General features: G+C 43.7%; 1 protein-coding gene across 1 annotated transcript in view; it reads right to left on the bottom strand.

The window, feature by feature from the left end:
• AFF1 (ALF transcription elongation factor 1) overlaps window positions 1–23196 on the bottom strand; it is a 129181-nt gene that overhangs the window by 21293 nt on the left and 84692 nt on the right. The window contains exons 6-13 of the mRNA XM_075149927.1: window positions 14641–14685; window positions 11840–11926; window positions 11009–11045; window positions 10580–10631; window positions 5461–5515; window positions 5292–5329; window positions 3690–3846; window positions 146–1063 (exon numbers count right to left, since the gene is read on the bottom strand). Coding sequence (XP_075006028.1) covers window positions 146–1063; window positions 3690–3846; window positions 5292–5329; window positions 5461–5515; window positions 10580–10631; window positions 11009–11045; window positions 11840–11926; window positions 14641–14685 — 1389 coding nt within the window. The remainder of the gene's footprint in view (window positions 1–145; window positions 1064–3689; window positions 3847–5291; window positions 5330–5460; window positions 5516–10579; window positions 10632–11008; window positions 11046–11839; window positions 11927–14640; window positions 14686–23196) is intronic.

Below are 23196 nucleotides of genomic sequence, written 5' to 3'. Positions count from 1 at the left end.
TCCCTTTAGAAGTTTGATAACAGCTTTATAGGAGGACTGTAATGGGTCCACTCCCAACCTATGAATCAGAAATGAACTCTCCGCGTGGGTTTTTCAAACGCCACCTTGGTCCTTGTACAAACCCATGTCCACCTCCACCTCTCACCTTCCTCTTTTGAAGAGACTTGTCAGGAGTGTCCGCGGTTTTCCTCTCCAAGTCCTGCTTCCTTGCACCTGGGAGTTCCTTGGCCTCTGCTCTCTTCTGGTGACTGCCTTTCCCGGGGGGCTGGGGGACTCTTGACAGGAGAGGGAGATCTATTTTCACCATGAGGGACTGAGGGGTGGGGGATTCCCTCACTGGTGAGAGCAACTTCTTCTCCCTGATAGGCAAGGGAAGTTTCTCCTTGTGAAAATCCTCTCTGGCCACGACAGCAGGCCTGTGGCCGCTAGTCCTGGTGGGGGTTGTGCCCTGACCTTGAGGAAGGGGACTGAGAGCGAGATGCTCCTGGGCACTGCCAAGCAAAACACCTCTCGTGGGCTTGGGGTCCAAGAAGAGTTTGGCGTTGGCCTGGTGGGAACTCTTGTGCTTTCTGTTCTCGGGGGGCTCTTGCAATACCAGCTTCAGGTCTTTTCTGTCACTGGATTTTGGCTTCCCTTTCGTTTTGACTTTTGGCTTGTCTCTGGAAGACTGGTCTCTGACTTCAAAAGGACCAGGATCACTCTCCACCTTCAGGCCTCCCTTGGGCCCCTCGTGCACCGGGGCCTTGCCGGGCCTTTTGATACCCACAGTCTGCCTGGGCGAGGGCTCCTCGGTGCACACAGGAGACTTCTGGCAGCTACGTTTGGTTGGAAGATGAGTGTCCTGAGGAGCCCTGGCCGCTCGGACAGAGCTCTTGTGATGAGGCTCCCTCAGCTCAGCGCGCTGGTGGGAGGAATTGCTGCTGACGTCCTGCCCCTGCTCCTTGCCCTCCTCACGTCCATCCCCATGGGCGATTTCGCTGAGACTTTCTGTTGGTACTGCTGGTGGGTTCACCTTGGTTAGCCAGTTGTCGAGCTGCCACTTATTAGAAGTTGGTGGGTCGGGCTGCAGACAAAAAGAAAAGGAAGGATGCAAGACTGATGCCTTTACGGGCTATTTCTGTCCTAGCACAGCTTCCCAGAACCCAGTAAAATTTCCCCTTACTGTTAAAAGAGCTTGAAAGTGAAAGACCATGAGACAGTGGGGATGCTCTAGCATGTGCACATCAACACTTACTTCAGAAACACAGACCTCGTTTGTGCACAGGATCAGTCAAATGTGTTGCACAGCACTCCTGGATCTCTGCTAGCCCTATCTGTCACTCAGTAAGAGACCAGTCTACACGAAAGCTTCACCTTGGTTTGCCACTAACCAACATATAAAAAAAGCAGCAATTGTAAAAACGGGTTAGGTGCTGTCCTTGCAACGCTTTTGGCAAGTTATTTGCACACAGCACTGCTTTCAAAATGGACAAGGAGCTGTGCCAGCTATCACATCTCATTGAAGTCTGACAGGTAGTCTGTCAGGCTCCTGTGGTTTAACCAAAAGAAAACCATTTACCAAAAGAAATTGTATGGCTAGCACATAAAGCCCAGCCTCTTCCGAGTCCTCTGCCTACACAACCCAACACTTGCTTCCCTCTGGGTCAAGCAAGGCATGAGCAACGACTGAGGTCTGAAGGCCTCTGGAGTCACAGTCAGATAACAATGTGGTTGCTACAAGCCCTGCCTAATCTAACGGACAAACTACTAGAAAAACAAACCCAACTAACCCTAAAACAGACAACAGAAGCTGCAAATCAGGGGCATTATTCTCTGAGGCCCGTTCTGAAAACACCACATATGTGTCAGCATCACTGAAAAGTGTAGCTCATTATCTGGGCAACACCAGAGCACAGCTACACTCCCGCCCTCACCGATTCTCCCCAGTCACAACCCTTGCTTCTGAGAAGAGTCACAACTCTTCCCCGAAAAGAGAAAGCTTAGTACATGAAAGGTTTTCCAAGACTAATGAATCCCTTCTGCATTAATTTTCTTCTCTATCCAGACTCAACTCACTGCAGAACACGTGGATAAGCAAGACATGTCTTCAACTGTGTTTGAGTGAGTCAATCTAAAAACCTGGTTTAAAAAACAGAGTTTGATTTTACCATGGATTTCTAAGTAAAATTAAACCACAAATTCCATTATACTTTTCAGATAACACAAATTTGCTTTATTTTCATTAGCCACTGAAGAGCATTTTTTTTTGTCAAACACTATAAAAACATGGCGAAAAGACTTAGTAAACTTTGGTTTATAATGTAGGTAGCTATCAGACAGTGGCATAGTCTGATCCTTTTCTAGCACTTCTACCATCTGTTATCTTGTTTGTGGTCTTCACCATCATATGGGTTTTCATTAGGTTTTCCAAACAGAAAGGATAGTAAGAGACTTTAAAAAAAAAAAAAAAAAAGAACTATTGCCTATAGGTCTTAAAGTCTGTGCCTTTGCATGTGAAAAACTGACTATAAACAGGCCATGTGCCCTAACTTGCTCCTTGAGCACCATGGACGAACAGTTTGCTGAATAAAAAAGGATAAAATGGTCAATGGCAAATAGCTAGGACTTCACTGGAGTGAGAAGGATCTTACAATCTAGTATTTTCAGGACAAACCAGGCAGGATTTGGTAAAAGAGGAGAAGTATAACATCTGTTTCCTTCCAAAGGCACCAACACTGCGGAGGGCAAAGTCTGTAACTGAACTGCTGAAGGGTAAAGTGTATTACATGTGAGATGAAAAGATACACCTTCTTAAAGCTTGTTTTCTGCACATAAAATTCTCCCTGTTCTTCTAAGGTAAAAGAAAGGAAAGCTAGGGCTGGGGGAGGAGGGGGAGAAATAAATTACAAGGTTTCTGGGCTTTGTGAGAGTATCTCAAAACTGTCAGTGGTTTACATCAGCTGTGGTCCATAGGATATAACCATGCACTTCCCACCAGCCTGAGAATGTTTTGCAAGCTGGAGGAACTGTTTGAAACCATGGGACATGAACACTTCTGCAGCAGATTTTTAAAAAATGCATGGTTTCAGTTATGAAACTTTAAGGCACCAAGTTCCGTTTGTCTGCTTTTCCCAATAAAAGCCTCAGAAATGCCAGTGCAGCACTATCCGAGCCAAATTCAACAGAAGCAAGTCTAAGCACATTCCAGCCCTTCCTGCAGGTCTGATCACTTCAGCTGTGATCTGAGAGAAGCTGAATCTGTCACTCACGCACAGGAGCTGCAGGGAGGCAGCGGCTCCTCTTAACGTATCAGGGTCTCACCCTGAAGCAGCCCATAGCCTCGGCACCCAGAAAAGCCACATGGGCAGAGGTGGGCCCCAAACACCCCAGACAAGCCGTGCTTCTCATCTGCACCTTGCTTTGTGTCTTGCCAGTGAAGGCACCAATTCCTTCACGAGTGCTAGACGTTTACATGTCTAACCTAACTTCAAGGTTAGACATGTAAAAGTCTAACAACCAAGGGTTATTTAATTGACAAACTCTAGAAGGGAAGCAAGGGGCAAGAAAAGTCTGATGATGCAGCAAAGATGTCAAGGGGACACCTGAATGATGACAGCATTTCAGGTCTCCTGTCCTGATTCCATTCAGACAGCAGAGAGTCTAAGGCAAGAGGCTGTATTAAACAGCCTCTACATTTTATTTGCATTCACCTCAGGTGCTGATGCTCTCGGAAGGTCGTTTGCTTCACCATCACTTGAGTTGCTCTCTGTCTCTGAGTCTGAAGAGCTGTCTGAGTCACTGGTGCTCCCTGACTCCGGGCTGCTGGAATGTGCTGATGCCACACTCTTGGGCTGGGACTGCAGGGCACTGCAAGGCCACCACGAGACAAAATTAGAAAGCAGCATGGGTGAAGGTTACTTACTTATTATATTGACATGGCAGGATTCAAAAATAAAACTGAACCCCCATGTTTTGGCACTGAGGGGAGAAGGGAGAAGGCCAAACGAATACATTTCCTTAGTCAAAAGATAAAGCACTGGAATAAAAAACCTCTGGAAATTATAAAGCCTTCAACTCCAACCCAGTCAGACAAATATGTAAGCAAGACATCACTGCTACAATATGAAGCTGCATTTAGCCAACCAAAGTTTAAAAAACAACTAAAACTGACAAGTGCTTTTCTGAAAGCCCCAACCCTCTAAAGAAAAATCTCCAATAAAGGCTAACAAGACATAAACATAAATTCCAGGATGGTTTCTCTTTTTTGTATTCTCCCCCTTAAGTTTTCACTTCTTCATCTGTGTTACTTGGTCAAGGTGCTGTAACCGTTTTGTTAACAGCCATGTCAAGCAGCAGCATTTTTTGCAATACCCTCCCCTACTCAAAAGTATTTTCCTTCAGCACTGACAATGGGAGTGGATGGAACTGAGGGAGAGCCATGACTTTTATGCACAGCTTCTTTTTGTTTTGAAATGGGTTTACGAAATCAAAATGTTGATTTTTTTACTTTGAAAACTCTTTCCCACTTCAGTACCAACAAATTTCTATGATTTGGAGGCAAGTTCCTTGCTGATCCAGACTGATATCGTGAGAACACTATTTCAAGAGCTTGCAGAGACGCAAATCATGCCAAGAACTGGCGTGGCATTCTGCAAGTCTGACTTTGTAGACCATTACCCTGTGCTTGAAGAATATAGGTATCAAGCCAAAAATGTATGTCAGTGCTCTCCTACAGGAAAAGTTCTGGGTTTCTCCACCTTTCTTCCTCTAATGCTGGCACGTGGCTGTTCAGTCTACCTTGAATATTGCTTCTGACTAACGCAGGAACTTCTGACTAATGGCAGGACCTGCTTACAATCAGCTGCCTTACCAGGAGGAGCTGAAACAGCCTCAATGAGTCTTCCTAACCCGTTTCTGTTCTTCACCCGCTTGGCTGTTTTGGGCTTCCCTCTGAACTAAAACTGGACTCACACCTCACCCATCACTACAACTGAAAATCCCATTAGCTCCAGTGTGATCTACATATACACTGGTGGAGGGGAAGAGGAGAAAAGAAGGAAACAGTTGGGGAAATACAATTCTGGTTCACAGGCAAAATCCAGCATGCCTGGATTATTCATTTCTGATTGGAGCTTTCTGTAAAACCCCACACAACTAAAGCCAATTTTCAACAGCGGCTTCAGCAGCTAGAAACCAAAGCCTGTATCTACAAAAGAAACCAGGAACCCTTACCCATCTATCCCATACATAAAAAGCAGTTTTGTTTTTCCTCCTTATTTGGTCTAGCTAGTAGTTTGGGAACAAACCTGTACCTTGGAGGAGCAAGTGAAGAAGATGGCTTTTCAACAACCTGTTTTGTTCACAAAAACAAAGAGGAGAGGGGGAGGAAAAGTTAGCTTAAGGAACTCGGAACAATGCAACAAGTCATGATGATTTAAAGGGATGTCTGTGTGCCTAGTGTATAAAACATCTAAAACTGACTTGGTCGTCACCACTCTCTTCACTATCACTGAGCTGCAGGTCGTCCTGGAGCATTCTGAAAGACAACCAGAAGATAAATATCAGCCAAGGCAGACACATTTTCAAGCAGCAGACACTGAAAAAGACTTGGTTTGTGCTTGCCAAAACAAACCAACCTCCCACATCCTTTTTGAACATTGGGCATGCTCAATCTGCTAAACCCTGTCATTACCTGAACGAATGATAAAGTGATAACACACAACCTAGGCATTTTACTGTGCTTTCCAACCGATCTCAGGATATTTTGGAGGTCAGTATCATTGGCTGCCATCTACAGACAACAAAGGCAAAGTTCTGTGAGGGGAATGCTCCTCAACAAAGGTTATCTAGCACATTAACACAGCAGGGCAGGATGGAAGAAGTCTGATCCTTGTACAGCAAGGGACTAGCACGCTATTAGCCTGCACTGGCTCCCCAAGGGGCAGAAAGCATCTTCTCTGCACCAGAAGCTGTGCATGTTCACGCTCTCTGCTCTTAGGGGCTGCGAATATTTCTTCTGTCACAGGAGTTCTCTTTTTGCTGCTGAAGTCTCCTATCACACATATGTAAGTAAATGCCAAGGTCAAGCCTATCTCCTGTTTCTTCTCTACACAACGAACTTCATGCTCCTGCACATCTCAGCAGTAACCGTAACATCGAGCAGTTCAGATACTCAAAGCAGTTTACAAGTGGGGAGGCACAAACTCTGTTTTACTATTGCTAGAGAGCAGGCTGCCTGCAAATGTTTCCAAAAGCATAATTTAGTCCTCTGTCTGCAGGTGGTAACTACTGCTTGCAATTTCAATGCATTACTGAAGTCCTCAAAAGGCTGGAGGGGAAGGATTTGTGGGGAGGGACCCAAAGTTCTCCCAAATTGTTATCCCCCTCTTTGGCAATCACACAGGCATCCCAAAAGGAGTTGGAAAACAGACAGGCAAAACTCTTGCTATTCAAAAGTATAGTGATTCAAATCTTGAAACTAGCTGGAGACTGACTCCTCAAACCAGAGGATTACATAAGTGTCATTCCAAAAATGGGATAAAAAGCTTGGGAACCGAGACAGGGATTTTAATCAATCCGGTCAAAACTCTGTTTATTTCAACCTCATTTCAAACGAAGGGCTCTCTGTGAGAAATTTTTCTCATGCCCAAGTAAGAAAAATAAGCCTCCAACTCCTCATGACAACAGATTTTATAGCAAGAAAACAAACATGAGAGATCCCCCGTGAACCACATCAACTTGGAAAAGTGGGGAGAGAGTTAGCGTCCCTGATGCTTGTTAGGAAAAGGAAAACTACACACACCTTCACACTCTTTCAAGCCTTCATGTCAAATTATGAACAAAGTGAAAAAGATTTACAGCTCTGTGAGTCACCTCTAATGACTCTCAGCAGTTTGCTTTATGATTCTGTGACAAAAGAGGAGTAAAAACCTTGAATAAAAAAATGATTCCCTTATTTAAACACCATCCCTACTAACTAGACAAATTATTTTACTCTCATACCAAAGCAGTTGACATGCATGGAGATATTTTCACTGAAATAGGACCATGTTTACTGCCAAAGCCAGCCATGGTCTCACAATGAACAACAATTCCACAAACCAGAAGTGATGAATCTGCTCTTGTCCACAGAGCAGGACAGCATGAAGAAACCCCAAAGGTCTCCTGTGACCACCAGTACAGAGCCAACCGCTCCAGCGGAGGTGATGCCTCCTGCAAGAGTACTGACCCCACAGTCCCCGAGTACCTCTCACTGATGCAGAAGAGGCTCTCAGTGCCACAAGGGCTCTGTCTAATTACACTCGAGAAGACCTAGGTGCTTTCTTTGTTCAGGCATTTTGACTTTGCCATTCCCCTGTGACTATCCTCCTCCACCTCCCAGCCTCCACTGCCTTATTTCCTCACACACCTTCTCAGTGGAAATCACCTCTTGCCTCTTCTTTTAGAGTAAACACTGAAGGGAAGCACTATGAGACACCACCTTGGAAAACGAGGCCCCTGAATTTCCTACAGAAGGCAAACAGCATGCAGTCTGCAGCAATCCTGCATGTGCCAATTTTGCATGTGGGCTAGAGCTGAAGCTCACTGCCAGTCCACTGAGACACAAAAAGGAAAAAAGAATAGCAACAATACAGCCACTCTCCACACTTCTGGGCAGTTCGGCCAAATGTCTACTGGCACCTCAATGAATTTTTTTTTTTTTTTTCCAAGACGTTAGGGGAAGTAGTCCTTCAAAACTGATAATGAACAAATTTCCAGGGATACAAAAAAGATCTGAAAATGTTTTCTTTTTTTGTTTTGTTTTGCTTTAAGAATTGTGGACTACAGATGCATTTCCTTCAGAGGTAAGAGGATAATACAAGGAAACACTACCTAGATCTTCTTTTAAATCTGATTTAACTGTTTGTAATAAAAAGGACGGCCTTTTTCACCTGAGCTGCTGGTAAATAAAATGCATCAGCATAAAAGAACACTGTGACTATTTAAGTTCAATTTAGAATCAAGGAAGAACACTAAAACTTTAAATGAGTCATACTTCTGCAAGGATAGACAAAGCCAGTTTCCTCAAAACAAGGTTTCAACAAATTCTTAAATAGCCTCCTTAAAGAAAATAAATCTGCTTTAATAATTTTAACGCTTTAATTAGCTCAGGAGTTAATAGATGCCAAGTTTTCATTTGCAGGACCTGTTCATTTGCAGCTTATATACACACCATCAATCTCTCTGTAAAGCTATTTAAAAAGAGCTCTTTTAGCAAGGGAAGCAGCACTAAAATTAATATCACTTGCCTAACAACCCCACTGAAAGCACAGGCTGGTCCCTCTCTGCCAGCTGGGTTAAAGATGCATCACCAAGAATGAGTTTGGCATCTCCCCTTTTAAAAGAAGGGCTACTTCCATTCCAGCGCAGCCAGGTGCTAACTTTGGGACTGTATTCAAGAATGAAAGCCATCTGGGAAACCCTTGCATATTCTGTAAAGCTGAATGCTTAATTTGGGCACACAGATGCACCGGGATTTCAACCTCTAATTAACCAGCACAAATGCTGTTTGTTTTCAGCCAGCTACACTTTGTAATGCGAGCTACTCTAGGCAGCTGAATTTTCAGACAGTCACGTGCGCTTTGAACAGCAAAGAAAGCAAGCCCTGTTGTGCAAATGAAAACAAAAACACAACAAAAAAGAAGGGATGCATCAGTTCAAGGGCAAGATGTAGAGGAAGTCCTTGGGCAAATCTTGCTTGTCTTCATTTTGGACATAAACCTAAACCACACTGTTCCTCCTGCTTCAATCGCCTTCGTTGATTGTGGGTACGCATGTCCCTGGTAGATGAGCGCTGGCTCTGAAGTGCCTGCAAGGATGCTGAGCAGAGAGGGGATGTTGGCTAAGGACAGAGCTACGTACCTTGCCAAATTTACAGTTCTGGACCTTTGGGCTTCAAAGGAGTATTTTCAGATTCTTGTCTACAGTAAAAGTCTCTTCTCTCTCTGCTGCCTGGACAACTAAAGTGCTAGAGGGATTTTTACAAGCAGCTGAGAAGAGTTGAAATAAAGATGATGGTTGTAGGGTAGCTGAGGAGGAAGGCAGAGCCTGGAGCAGTTGAAATTAGTATTTTAACAGTGCAATGAAAATTTCCAGAAATCATTCAGGAGGGGCAAGCTGGGGTGGAAGAAGGAGGAGCAAAATAAATGGATTAAGGAGGTAGTTGACTGCTCAGCAAGACGCTATCCCACGCTCACAGCCAGCAAGGGCTCCTCTGCATGATGCTGGAACTGTATGAGAAGGGTTGTTTTACAGATCTTACGGAGCTTGAGTGCAAAATCCTACAATCTCAACCAAGATGGAGAGATGCTCTTTCTCTTACTTGTGACTAGCCCAGTTTTGGGTTTTTTTTTTAATTAAAATGTTCATGATAAGGAAAACGAAAACAGGTGGAGTAAGCTTTGTAGTCTGTAGTTTGCAGCCTTCCATGGAACAACATATCATGGAGTAACATGAGATCTTTATATATCACCTGAACTGACTGGCATTTAATGGTTCAGCAATTGCCTTGCACACAGACCCCTTACACTTCCAGACATAGAAAGATTTCTATTTATTACTCAGGGCTCAGAACCTATCAATGCTGCCATCTGGCCAGGTTAATCCTGAAAGACCAATGTCAGCCCACACAAAACTACTTTCAAGCGATTTCTATAATTAACCTAATTAATAGATAACCACTTTCACCTACAAGGACAGTACCAAGTTATTTTATCCACCAACTTAAAATTTTCTATTGGAGCGATTAATTTATTAGTTGGCACTCCTTCCTAGCCTTGTAAAACTTTTGTAATGATTATGAGTAAACATCTTACACTGAGACTTAAATTCTAAGAAGCTTTCTTCTGAGAGAAAACATAACATGATAGGGAAAAGAAGAAATACATAGAGAAAAGTAGAAATATATAAATACTATTACAACAAGCTATAGAAATTTCATCTTCACCCCACTTTGCAACTAGCTAACATCATTTGAATATAAACTGAGGTTTTTAGAAAGTCCACATGAAAGTTTTGTTTGTTTGTTTGTTTTTAAATAAAAATAAAAATAAGACAACACTTTTTAGAAAATTTTTCCTTGGGCAACTGCAGAAAGTTATACCATACAACTGCTTTAAAATTTCACCCCTAGTTTTCACAGTTTTCATAGCTGTAGCTTTACTAACCCTCACAGGCTTCAAAATGATATGCAGAATAGATCAGATTCCATTTGTATCCCTTATAATTTATGTCAGTTGAATGCATGATTAGTAGTTTGAATAGCACTAAGTGTGACAAGATGTTAAGTGGCCACAGATTAAAAGAGCAAAGAAACTTCAATCTGGTACATTAATAGTTGGGGTTTTTTTCTTCAGTTTTGTTTAGTTTTTAACACAGTCATCATAATCATGAAACAGTAATGTTTCTGTTGGTGAAAATTCCCTGCATTGAAATTTTCTCAGAAAAATCAGCCTGATAAAACCTTAATCTTCAGAATCATCAAGTAAACCAAATTTTAATTAATTCCAGGTTCTTTTAAGTAACTGCACAGTAGACACGGGAACCGAGTCTGGTTACTTACGATGTTCTTGGTTGAGAACTAGGCAACGTTTTTGAAGGTGCGTCATACTGTTCTGTAAATCAAAAATGAATTGGTTGGTTTTATTTGCCTCACTTGTAGCATATTTTACCCTAGGGTCTCTGAGCATCAGATTAGAAAGTCACTTTCTTCCAGGACGTAATTGTTTGCTATTGAGATTATTCATCACTCCAAATGGGGTTTCCTAACGAAATACTGTTTGTTCTCTGCTGAACTGCTGCCTTAATTTCTAGGTAATGAATATATGCAATCTCTTAAGCATTTTCTAAATTCATCACTGTTCAACAAAGCACAGGAAATCATGCTCCTTAATCAATGTAAACACTTGATGTTCTCCTCAACGTATAACAAACAACACACAAGACTATCTGTCAATATACACATAACTGTTTTCTTTGGATTTCTACTTACTCTGATTCTGTGCTACAGATCCAACATGCTGCGATTCCTAGAAAGAAAGGACAAAGCGCAAATTAAAAATAAAATAAATCAGCTCTCTCTTAATAGCAGCATATCGATGATCTGTTTTCCACGTGTTACTTACTGTAATAAATACTATGACTAACTTGCCAAAGTATTACTTTGAAGTGTCCAATAGTCTAAGCTGGCCTGACATAGCTTAGCATGGACAGAAATGATATATGCTACTGCCACCAAAAATGTGTTGCTAGCACATTAGTGGTATGTGCATTTTTGAAGAAATATTTTTTAAAAAAAAAATTTATAAGAGCTGCCAAACACTTCTGTTTAACACAGTCAGCAAACATTTTTGTTGACAACAAAGATAAAATAGTTTTTGTTCTGCAACAGAAATGAGATGCTTAAAATGTTTCTGAAAAGCAGTCACATTTGAAGCCCACAATTATAACAAATGTGTAAGTCACTGAAACATTATTCATTCATCCCCCCGCTCCCCCCCGGCTCAAACAACTTACAATTCTAAAAATAGAAAGCTTGCTTAAAAAATAAAACAGAGGAAAGATAATTATGCTACCATATAGCCCACTCAAAAACAATTACTCAGAAGCACAATCTGATCTAATTCTCAGTAAAACGATGCATCTCAAGCAGCTGTTACACAACTCGAGATCCATTGTGCTTTAATTTGACTTCTTCTAAAGATAATCTCTCCTAACAGCCTTTGGCTATGAAAGGGAGACAAAATCAGATGAAAACACATGCAAGAGCCGGAAAGCTCTCTTCTAATTTATCAAAAGCCCTGGCAAAAAGAGGGTGTTTTACCTTTGTTGGGAACGGAAATTTGGAAGGCTCTGCTGTACTAGGCGTATGAATAGCTGTCAGGGGAGGTGGCCATGAGTGGGTCATTTCCTGGAAAGACATTGAGAGAAGCAGAAGCAGCTTACAGTATTTTTGCTGATAGACACAGATGAAGTTTTACGCTTAAGAGATTCATATGGATCTACCAAAAAAGTCCTTGTCCACCCAATCATAAACTCAAGAGACGGTACCGCAGTGAGAAGCCCTCCTCTGAGTGCAGCAGCCAGACCATAGTGAGGACTTGCTCTTTTTCCGCAAGCATACTTGCATTGCCCAAGTAACAGCAATCTCGGTGAAGCTTGTGGAAAGTACTTACTGTGTTTGCAGGACTAGGCCTCAGCCTTACAGCTATCACAGTTAATAAAGGGAAAAGTAAATAAAACCTGTATATGAGTAGTTCTGGGGTTTTTCAAAGCGAAGGACTTTCCTATTACGGAAGTTCTTACATCCCCTTACAGCAACAACACTCCAAAAGGCTTTTCATAGCTCGAGGAGGTCAGCCAGAGAGCTCTGACTGCCAGCCATTCCCCATGCTATTCTGCCTGAAACACTGGCTTTTGCTCCGACTGACCAAGACGTCTTTGACGCAGAGCTCCGGGACGTGGCTTCAAACCAAAGAAAGAGACCGCCCGATGTGCTATGTCTTTAGGAATACTTCTGCCCTGTTACCCTGCCCTTACTCTCACCCACCATCACTACCAAGTACCGGCTTCTTGGGCTCAGCCATGGTCCAGGTGAAAGCAGAGCACAACCACCACAGCCGTGGGATAGGGCTCGGCAGGCGAGATCAACCTCCAACCTGCTTCTTCTGGCACCACAGCCAGGCCCAGATGAACGTGCTAAAGCCTTGGCTTGCACTGCAACAAATACACATGAAAAGCCTAGCACAGACAAGGATCTTTGTCTTGAACATACGCTAAAATACTTTAAGGGGGGTTAATCTAGATGAGGCCTTTGGGGAAGTTGGGGCTCAGAAATTCAGAATCACCTTGTTGAAATCACAACAAGACTTTCCTTGGCTCCTGATCCTCAAGTTTTAAATCCTGAAGAGCGTTATAGTCACTCCAAGAAGTAAGTGAATTCATATGGCCTACCATCCTCACTGCCTTTCCAGGAATAGTTAGCTGAGGATTTTCCCCCCAGCCCAACATCACCTTGGTACTCAAGGGTGTGCACCCACCATCGCCATCCAGAGTGGCTGTCATTACAACCGTTCCCTGCCAACTTCCTGAAGAAAGAAGCATGCAGAGTAACACAATACTAGCACTTTGCTCAGCTCAGAAAGTTGGGAATTATGTTCATGTGGAACATATCTCATGATGAGCATGCACCACATGCAGTTTGCTCAGGAGCTTAAAAGAAATTCATGAGGAACGTGTCAGTGCAAAGTACATTTTTGTACTTTCGGCACCAAATAGACTGACATATGAAAATCTCTACATCGTGTCATAATTTACAAGTGCCATTTTTTCATCAAGGCACAAATATGAAAGTTTAGAAGCGTCCCTAGTTTCCTTATCTATTAGGAATAACATGAAATGCAAAGATTTACAGGGAATGAAACCATATGGCTACCTTTGGCTCTATAACCAGGGATCAGAGCAATCTACAGGGGTTTCTGTGCAAGAACTAGAAGCAGCCTACAACTAACCTGGCTAACTATTTGATCGCATTGTTACCACCCCTGACGTCTCCTTTCCCCCCTCCCACTGTTCAGTTCATTGCTCACTTCGCTCACTAGCTGTGCAATCTTTCAACAGATGATAAACTCCTCAATATACTGCACTACACCTCTTCATGTATTTGTACATGGTTCCCTGTGGTTGCTAGAAAAATATTGTTATGCATTACTGACAGGCAAGAAAACAGGATGTCTCGTGAAACACGAAAGGATGCAGTACTTCCAGGTGGAGCACTCGTGCTGCAACACCAACCAGCACACAGCAGCTTGTGAGCACCTGTGCCCAACCACCTTTCAGCTAAAACGCTGCCCCCAACAACAGCTTCTTGAAAGCAATAAAGGCTTCAGGATTTTGCAACCTGAAGCAACAGTGAGGGAAGTGAATCACAGAAACCAAACACCTCCATTAGGACTTCAGTGTCTCAGAATAATATTTGGCATCAAGGAACTGTCTTCTCAGTATCAGCATGACCAGCTTGAGATCACAGAGCATTTTCACACCGTGCACAGCGAATGGGTGACACATACTCACACCCAGCTACCGGGAGCCTGTGCATTGCTCACAGAGCCACTCTGACACAAGGTTACAGAGACAGTTTGCATCAGAGCTGGCTTAGCTTTGCACGAATAGACTAGAATTACAGCGAAGGAGAAGCAGCCCAGCAGCAGTGCCGTGCACAGGCAGGTGGGAAGGAGGCAGGGGCATGTTCCCGTTCAGGGCCATGCTGCTGGGGCTGGCAGCACGGGCAGGAGTCAGCACGTCCAGCGCCTTTGGAGGAAGTGCCCTCAGTAACAGCAACCCCCTGACTTGACAAAGGAGCAGCTCTGGCTGTTTCGGATGATTTGTCAGCCTTGCTCTTGGACTGGACCAGACTATATTACACTTACATACTGATAGAAAGACTGGTCTTACAACTCCCACTGTATCCGAAGCTAACTTTTATCTTTACTTCTCCACAGTGTACCCCAAAATACACTTTAGTGATTGCAACATCCGCTGACAGAACATTTTTCCCCACACACACTACTTTAACGTGTGCAAAATATAAGCAAACATAGAGATCTATTATTTAAGAGCACCTACCTTCAAAATTTCTTCAATGGAGTGGACATCACTGGGGAAGGTTTGCTACAACAAAAAAGAGGGAAGCAGCATGAGTTTGTTTTGTTTTTACCAACTGAGGCGAGACAAACAGATGCACTCATCAAACATTCGCTTACCAACAGTTCTATAAATTTCATGGAAGCCCATTAATAATAAAATGCTAATAAGAATTAAAAGCCCCATCAGAAGGGCAGTTAATAATGCACTTCTACAAAGCCTATTGTTTTCAAGTCTTTAGTAGAAGATATATTCTAAGAAAGATGAGAAAGAAGGAAAGTGTATCCAAACAGCATCTCTTGAAGAAATCACTGTGGTGTTGCATTTCCCCACCTCTCCTGGACCGCTCTATGATCTCAGGATTTCCCATTAGGCCTTGGCCTTTGTGTAATCAGTTGGGCAGTTAAGCATCCCTTGACCATACCAGGAACTCTTGCACGGCTAAGGCGGGGAGCGGCACTGACTGTACCAGCAACTCCTGTTGCCTGGCCAAGGTGGGGAACGAGAGCAGGATAGTTAGTCATCCCCTGACAGCTTTGAAACATTCCTTACCTGGATCGTAGCTCGAGTGGAACGGTACCATTGTTACTATTCCGGATTGTGGCCAGGATGGAAATTTACGGATGACTAAAGCCAATCATCCTGCAACCCTATAAACAGCAGTCCTAAGTGAGGCCCTTGGAGCTCTCCTGGGCCGCAGCAGGCTGCGACCAGCATCTCCCTCTGAGTGGGACACCTCTCAGAGCTCGCGAACTCTCAAGTTTGCTAAGTTCAGAGGACCGTCGCCAAAAGTTGACGACGGGACCTGGGCTGAAACCCTTCTCTCCTTGAGGCTCAACCCTTGCCTGTTGAGAAATGCTGAGACATTTGAAGTGAATATTTCACTGAACTCGAGGGGAATTTTTAACAGATATACATTTGTACATTTATATATCTTTGTATCTGTGTGCGTGCGTGTGCTAATTGATATAGGTACCCGATAGCAAGTATAGTATAAATATTGCCATCTCAAACCTGTAATTAAATCACTGTTGTGATTGGAGTAAATTCTATTGACTCACTTTGTAAATGTTAAATTAGTCAATGATTAAGTGCTGTTAAAATCTTGTGATCCATCTTGAACCTGTGAACGAACCTTAGACTGCTAGTAGACACATACAATCCCTTAGATATAAACTGTTGACCAAGTCTGGGACTAGGAGTGGATCCAGCCACACTTAAGCTCCATCAGGAGTTTAGAAAGCAAGGGGATCTTCTCTGAACCTCGTGACTCAAGAGGAGGGTTTCCCTTACCCTTTTGCATCTTTGGTCTCTATATAAATCATTCTAGCTCAATTCTAACCCGATTTTTCCTTTGTATATTTCATTCACGTAGTAAGTGGTAGAGTGAACCTTGCCATCGAACTTTAAGTCGCACTTTCATAAATTCCTATTAAAACCGCCTTTCTGCTAATACCTTTGACAGTGATTCTTTAGGCGTTCTAAATCGCTCATCCGTGACAATCACATAAAGAGAAACAGAGCTCATTAAACAATAGTGCTCATTCAGCTGACAGGATTCCTCTTGTTTCATGACTTGCATTCTTCTATGGACCGATGTGCACTCAGCAGAAAAAGAAGCCAGTATAAAGCCCTAAGCTTGGAGAAGGCAAAGTAGAGGTAGTTTTACCTGGAGGAATCATGCACCAGGCCCTTTAATGCCAGCTCTTGGACTCATGGGAACATCAACCACCATTACAATCGTAACTTGTGCAGTTCAGAATAAAACTTTGAAGGTACCGCTCGGTAGGAGCAACGTGGCGATTTCTGGAAAAGCCTGCAGGTGACCTGGATCTGGATCGAGGGACTGCCCCTGTACCTCCCCCACCCGTTTTGCTGGAGCCCAGGCAGTGACCACCACATGCCCGCCTGGCAGGGTCCAGGGCTCCCCAACACAAGCATGGTGAGGACCTTTGAAGGGAGGCCAGCTCCCTGGAGTGTCCCGGCACTCCACCAACACCACCTGAAGGGGACCAGGAAACAGCCGCGGCAGCGCCTACAGCTGCCTTCAACCAGGCTCACGAGCCCAGGCACGATGAAACTCTGGGGAAGAGTACAAAGAAAAAACAATGCTAATATTTGCCAGTTATATAACAAACAGCAGACACTGCAGCTTGTGCAAACACATAAATCTGCTTTTAATGTATCAGCAAAACCACTTAGCGGCTCCTGGCAGGACACCCCCCTGCACACACACGACACCACGCATCAGCAGTGTGGGTACTGCTGGGCAAGGCAGGAGCTGGGACAAGTGCAGCGAACGCCTCCTGCTCCCCAGGCATGTGGGGACGAGGGTAACCACACAGCCAGGGTGAGCAGCGATGCCCCCTGATAGAGCCCACCTGCCCCACGCCCAGGCTGCGCGCAGCAGGAGAGGGTGCAGCAGCAGTGCCTTCCTTCCAGCGCTACCGGCAGCACTAGGTGCTGGGGATGCTCTGCAGCAAGACCCATGCTGCTTCTGTACACTGACGGCCTCCTGGCCATGGGGAACACACTTCACAGATTGGCTTCTCATCTACTAGCAAGGCATGTGTTTTGAAAGTACCTGTCATTTACACATCCCTTCCTAACTGATATCATGAAAGGAAATTGAAATGAAAAACAACCAAAGAGCTGAGTAGTTATAATGAGCAAAGTGCATCCAAGACCAGCTTCTTGCCTATAAACAAGAGATTCAATAGAAACGTCCAGCGATCGGCATAATTGCTGAAAGGCCAGGAAGATGTTCCTCATGTTAAAGGAAGAGGGCAGTGAGCTACAGTGCCTGATCAGAAGAATCTTCCCCAGAACAAGGTAAACAGCAAAGCAAGCAAACACTTTATTAAAGTAAAAAAGCATCGTCCTTAGCGCTCTCACAGAAAGTCCCTCATCTGTTTCCCATATGCTGCACTATTTACATTGGAGGGAGAAGAGGAGATGAGGAATCTCTTTTCCCTGCAACCTCATTTGTCTGTGTCTACATAAAGCTCTCATCGAGGCAGTCCTCATTTGACAAAGATTTGACTTTTCTTCAGAAAATCACGCACGGATAGCTGCTTCTGACCTTACTCACCCCAAGACAAACGGAAGCTGAGACACAGACAGATGAGTCACATGAATGAAAGCAAGGGGCTGGGATCTAGCAAGGCTTGCAGAAGTACCCCACAGCAGGCAGGAGGGGAGAGGGAGAGCAAACAGCAGGGAACTTCTACCATGTGGCAAGAGATCCAGATGCTTCATAACTCACAGTGCCGAAAAGGGATCCCTCTATTCCTGTTTTTCTTCCCAGCAAGCTTAACTGGTAGCTCAACCACCTAATTTACTTCTTAATTTAATAAGTGGTGAACAGCAGACAGAGAAACTTGCCTCTTGCTGTTACAGAAAAGCAGCATTCAACTAGCAGATTGTTTCAGAAAGCTCCTGGGATAGCCCATGAGCGCACCACAGTAAAAACCCTTCCCACAAAACAGATAAGGAATCCTGCCTGGACAAAGTATTCAAAAACTCTACAATGGATCGATGACAACAAATCAAAATCAGTTTCCTTCTCCCATTCCAGAAACTTAAGTTTTATGAGGTGATAACTGATGACAAAAGTGGAAGTTAATTAACCTGAGAATCAGAGAATATCTGCAACAGCCAGTTTGGACATCTTTTATCCTTGCCAAACAGCTCACACCCCTTCCTGAAGTTCTTTCAGACAAGCCTGAAGAGGCTTTGAAATTGATACAGGTTTACAATGAGTATTTACAGTGCAATTGTCAGGAGGATTCATTGTAACCCTGAAGGGCACTGTTCAGTGACTGCCTGCTGTTCGTCACAGGTCTGGTGGCTGAGCAGAAACCACTTTCTTCTTCATGGCACAAAATTTAAAGGAAAGCAAACACACGACACTGAACAAGTACTGCAGCAGTCTGCATCGACAGCACAATGAACTCTTATTTTTGGGTTTTTTTTAAAGACACAAGGTTTAAATGTGTGCCCCCCAAATATATGCAGCTCTGGAGATACAGAACATAAGGTATCAGGGATGTTCAGGATTGTTTTCATCTTTGGCTAGCAGTTTACTCCCAGAGCCACTAAGTTGGGAAACGCTAGGAAGCCCATGCCCCTGCTGGAGACTCTCCCTGAAGAGCATGGGTTTTCAGGCATCTTTAATCTCTGTTCTGCTATCCTGCTGCACCCTAATACTGAAAAACTGAACGACACTTTCACCAGCAGTGAAATGTGCAAGGGGCAAACAAAACTGCTGCCCACAAATGGACTTGCAACATCTGCGTCAAATACATGGTGAAACGTTTGCTCTAGAGACCAAAATCACAGACTGTTCGGGACACGCACAGAAAAATCATTTTCAGTGGCAAAACCACAACAAAACTGGTCAGAGCCATTTGACTGCACCAGGGAACCCTCCTGTCTTTCAGGTAGGGCTGCGACTATCATTTCTACCGCGAGGCTGCAGCCCGTCGCAGTCCCTGTGCCCCAAACCCGCTGGCCCTGGAGAGGGCGGGCACGCACCCTTTCACTCCAACCCAGCTGCAGTGTCCGAGGACTCCTCATCTTTTACAAAGCTATGCATCCAGTGCCTGAAGGAGGTGGGCTTTTCTGCATGCCGAGTAATTTTTTGCCCCCCCCCCCCTTTTTTTTCTTCAAGTCACATCTCAGCTGTGTTTCAGCCTGTAAACTACCATTAAACCACAATCACCACCCAGCAGCAAGGGCTATCCTTGACAGTTTTTAAGAGAAGAGTTTAGGGAAAAGGAGAAATACAATGTTGCTCGAAGAAGAGTTAAAAAGCCCTAAAGCCAAAGAAATCATTGAAATGATACAGTGATGTAATAAGTCCTCAGTTCCACTGAGGACTGTGGGTGTAGAAGATCAAATATTACACGCTGCTGTCTATCCCCACTAGCAGTTTTACAGCCTTTACAGGGAACACTGTAACGTACTCCCCACAGACAACTCGATTTAAGCCCTGTGCATATTTGCTGGCTTACACTGACATCTGCACAATCTCCAGCTAGGATTTCCTCATGCCACGTTCATACTCGCTGTCAGTTTGGGAATGACGCAGACGCCTCTGAGTGCCACTCACAAAACATTTTGATGGCCGAGGTCAAGTGCAACCATGGGACATCCAGAACTGTTGGGTCACTGGGTTTTTGTTTTGGTTTTGCTTTTTAATGCCAACGTTCCCATGCAAACTGATGCTGTGCTTCAATAACAGCCACCCCCCTCAGCAATAATACTAATTTATGTTCCAAAAAGTCTGGTTTTGCTCAAGCGAAGGCCCAACTTCCAGTGATCTTGCAGCCTCCAAAAAGGTCTGCAGAGCAGCATGCTTCTCCATTTACCATCTCCGCCAGCAGAAGGCACCGCCAGAGCCAGACGCGCATGTCCAGCCGCCAGCGGGCACTCACATCTGACCCAAGACTCCAACCCCGTTCCTCTACTGATGCAGGCCCAGAGACTCTGGAGAGGTTAAATAAATGGATGTAACTTGGAAAGAAATCTTGTTCAGAAAGACAGAAAACTACTTTAAGAGAGCAGGCAGAAGAAACTGCAACCTTTGTAATTTGCAGTGCTTATCCACAAAAATCCCAGGGAACAGCTAGACACAGACTGTGTAACATGGTTCATGCCTGCTACGTGACTGATAATTTAAGGGACAAATTTAAAATTATACTCGTATGATAACATATGATGGGAGCAGAATCTGGACTGATGAATTTCCATAATAACTTTTGCAAGGTTAATTTAATAGATTACTTCCTTCCTTGCAAGCTTAAAAAGCAAAGAGAAAGGTTTAAAAAGGTCATCAAGACAAAACCAAGTATCTCTTTGATGACGATTCACAGACTTGATTGGCATAACAGACATTTCACAATGTCTGTCAAGGATAAGTTTGGTTTTAAGGTTTTTGGAACAAAAAGCTGGATAAACATAAAGCCAAAGATATTAAAAAAATTTTGACTACAGAAAAATGCAGAGACTGCCATTAATATGACTTTTAAGCCTCTCTCAGTTACTAAAAACCAAGCAACATGCTACTAAAATGGTGAGACACTGCCACGTTCTCTCCTTTTTGTAATTTTTGCAATATATACATTTTTCCAGTTCACCAACCTGCACAACTGGCTGATGAAGGCCAAGTAATATTTTTCAAAGACATATCATCTCAAGGTTAACAGAAGACAGTGCTACAAGGCAACATGCCTGAAGTACTGTTAAGTATAGCTGAAGTTGTCCGAAAAGGACTTCACTCAAACCTTTTGGTTCAATATAATTTCAACATAATAGCTCAGATCAGCATGACCTAAAACCCACATCCACTTTCTCCTCTTGGTAGTCGCACAAAATCACGCACTTCCTTTTTCCTCACTACTACTGACCTCAGCCAAGAAGAAATCTCTATGCAGATACCTGTGAAAGTTGAAATAAAATTTAAAAAGTACCACCATATATTTTCAGGTTTTTGGTTTTTTTTTTTTTTGGGGGGGGGGGGAGTGTTTTGATTTGGGTTTTTTTAACAAAGAAGTTGTGCACTGTCATTTAGCATCTGCCGTAGGTACACCATTTTGGAAACCTCTGGTGCATGCAAGTGCATTGCCCAGGTGATGATGTGGGGAAGGACATGCAATTCTGAGTCATTTCAGACAGCACTGCTATACTTGTTTTCCTTCTAGGAAAATGCAGTTGAGGAAGTTACTTCAGAGAGATTAATTGATGAATTCCTACAGATTCCAGCAACTCCCTTTCTGCTCACTTACATGCACACAGCACAACATAATAATGTATCCAGAAAGCCAATGTATGGTTACAGAAAGCAAAAATGTATATAAATGCCAGATGCTTAGGTGATAAATTTTAATGCAGTTTCTTTACCAGAGTAATAAAGACATTAATGCTTTCACTTTATCAGAGTATAAACAACTCAAAGGCTAGAGAACTGCAGGAATTACAATCTACATGATAACCTACTGCAGCTGACCAGATAAAGTGTATTTTGCTTTGCTCTATAGCATCATGCTTCCCCTGAGGAAGTTAAATGTTTGTCTCCTGTACCATAATGCATTCAATCACATGAAAAGTAGCTTTCCTTATGCTAAAGGAGGTGAAAAGAAGTGGAATTAACAGTTAATGCATCTATTAGAAATTTGGCTGTGAAAGATTTTGCGTAATCCCCTCCCCATACGTAGCACACAATCTACTGATTTGACTGTGCGATGGGATTTAGCCTTGCCCACTAAAAGTCAAAAAAACGAACCACTGAAGTGGCTCAGTACTACTTCAACCCTGAGCTGAAAAGGACTTCAGGATTGGGGCCAATATAATTTCAAGCATCTACACAAACATAAGAAGCCCTAGAAGTTACATGAAGAACTAGTCTGCCTTTACTACAACAGGCTTGCAAAAATGCACAGGTGCACGTACCCGCAAAAGAAGAGAGGGAGCTCTTAATTTAGAAAACAATTTGAGATCTGCACAGGCACTCAATTCAAGTTGCATAGCAACTGTTTGACAAAGCTCTCAGAAATACCTCCAAGACCCCTTCTTCACAAGCAATTCCAAAAAACCACGAACTTTCATGAGCACAAAGCTCTGCTCATGCCCTGAGTCTTGCACAGCTCTGTTACACACGCTAAAGAGAGATGAATGAGGAAATTGGGGTAATAAGAATCAACCAAAACCACACTAAACTGCTTGAGGAACCACCTGGTGCACATATGAAATGCCCCATTGGCCATGATAATATGCGGGCCAGACACCAGCCGTCAACCAGAAGCGGTGCAGTGCCCCAGCCAGGGAGTAACACAAGAAAGGGACAGCATCAACCCTCCCAGCGCTGCGCTGTTTTCCTGCTGACGCAGTTACACCTGCTAGACTGTCACAGCAGGAGGGACCAGCAGCCTGCTCCTCCGTCTCAGCGTGATGGCTAGAGGGGGAAGGGAAAAACGAGAGAGACATTGAAAGGATCCTTGCAAAAGCCTGGCACAACACAGTCAACACTGGCCAAAGCTGAGTAACTCAAAAACTGGGCATCTTTTTAAAAATAAGGTTTTGCCATAGATACTACAAGGAATAAGCAGTGCTTTTTTTGCTAATGAAAATGGGGTTGAGAGCTTCTAAGGCTGCTTCTTTTTTTAAAAGCTATTCTGTTAAAAATTACAGCACACATTTTTATCCCACTCTGTGCCAAATGGAGCTGAAGGACTGTACGCACCGTACGGCTCTCACACGAGGGAGTGGGGGGCTGAAGCTTTCTCCCTGGTTTTTAAACAGTTTGCCTCATCAGGAGACTGTGGCAGAATAGTTTCAAGCAGGCTCTCAGAAAAATAATCTCCAGGAGAGAGTTGGCCATGCATTATTTCAGAAGTCACAGAGTGGCACCGCTGAGATGTGTGGGCTTAAACAAGGTCAGCGGCAGTAACAGCATATAGATTGCGCAAAGACGAGGACAGGAGGTCTGGAAGCAGTTATTAACTGGAATGGATACAGGCTGCCTTTCAGGCAAGCATT

Source organism: Calonectris borealis, chromosome 4, assembly GCF_964195595.1.
Source record: "Calonectris borealis chromosome 4, bCalBor7.hap1.2, whole genome shotgun sequence".
Taxonomy (NCBI): domain Eukaryota; kingdom Metazoa; phylum Chordata; class Aves; order Procellariiformes; family Procellariidae; genus Calonectris; species Calonectris borealis.
This window is presented reverse-complemented; position numbering and strand designations above follow the sequence as displayed.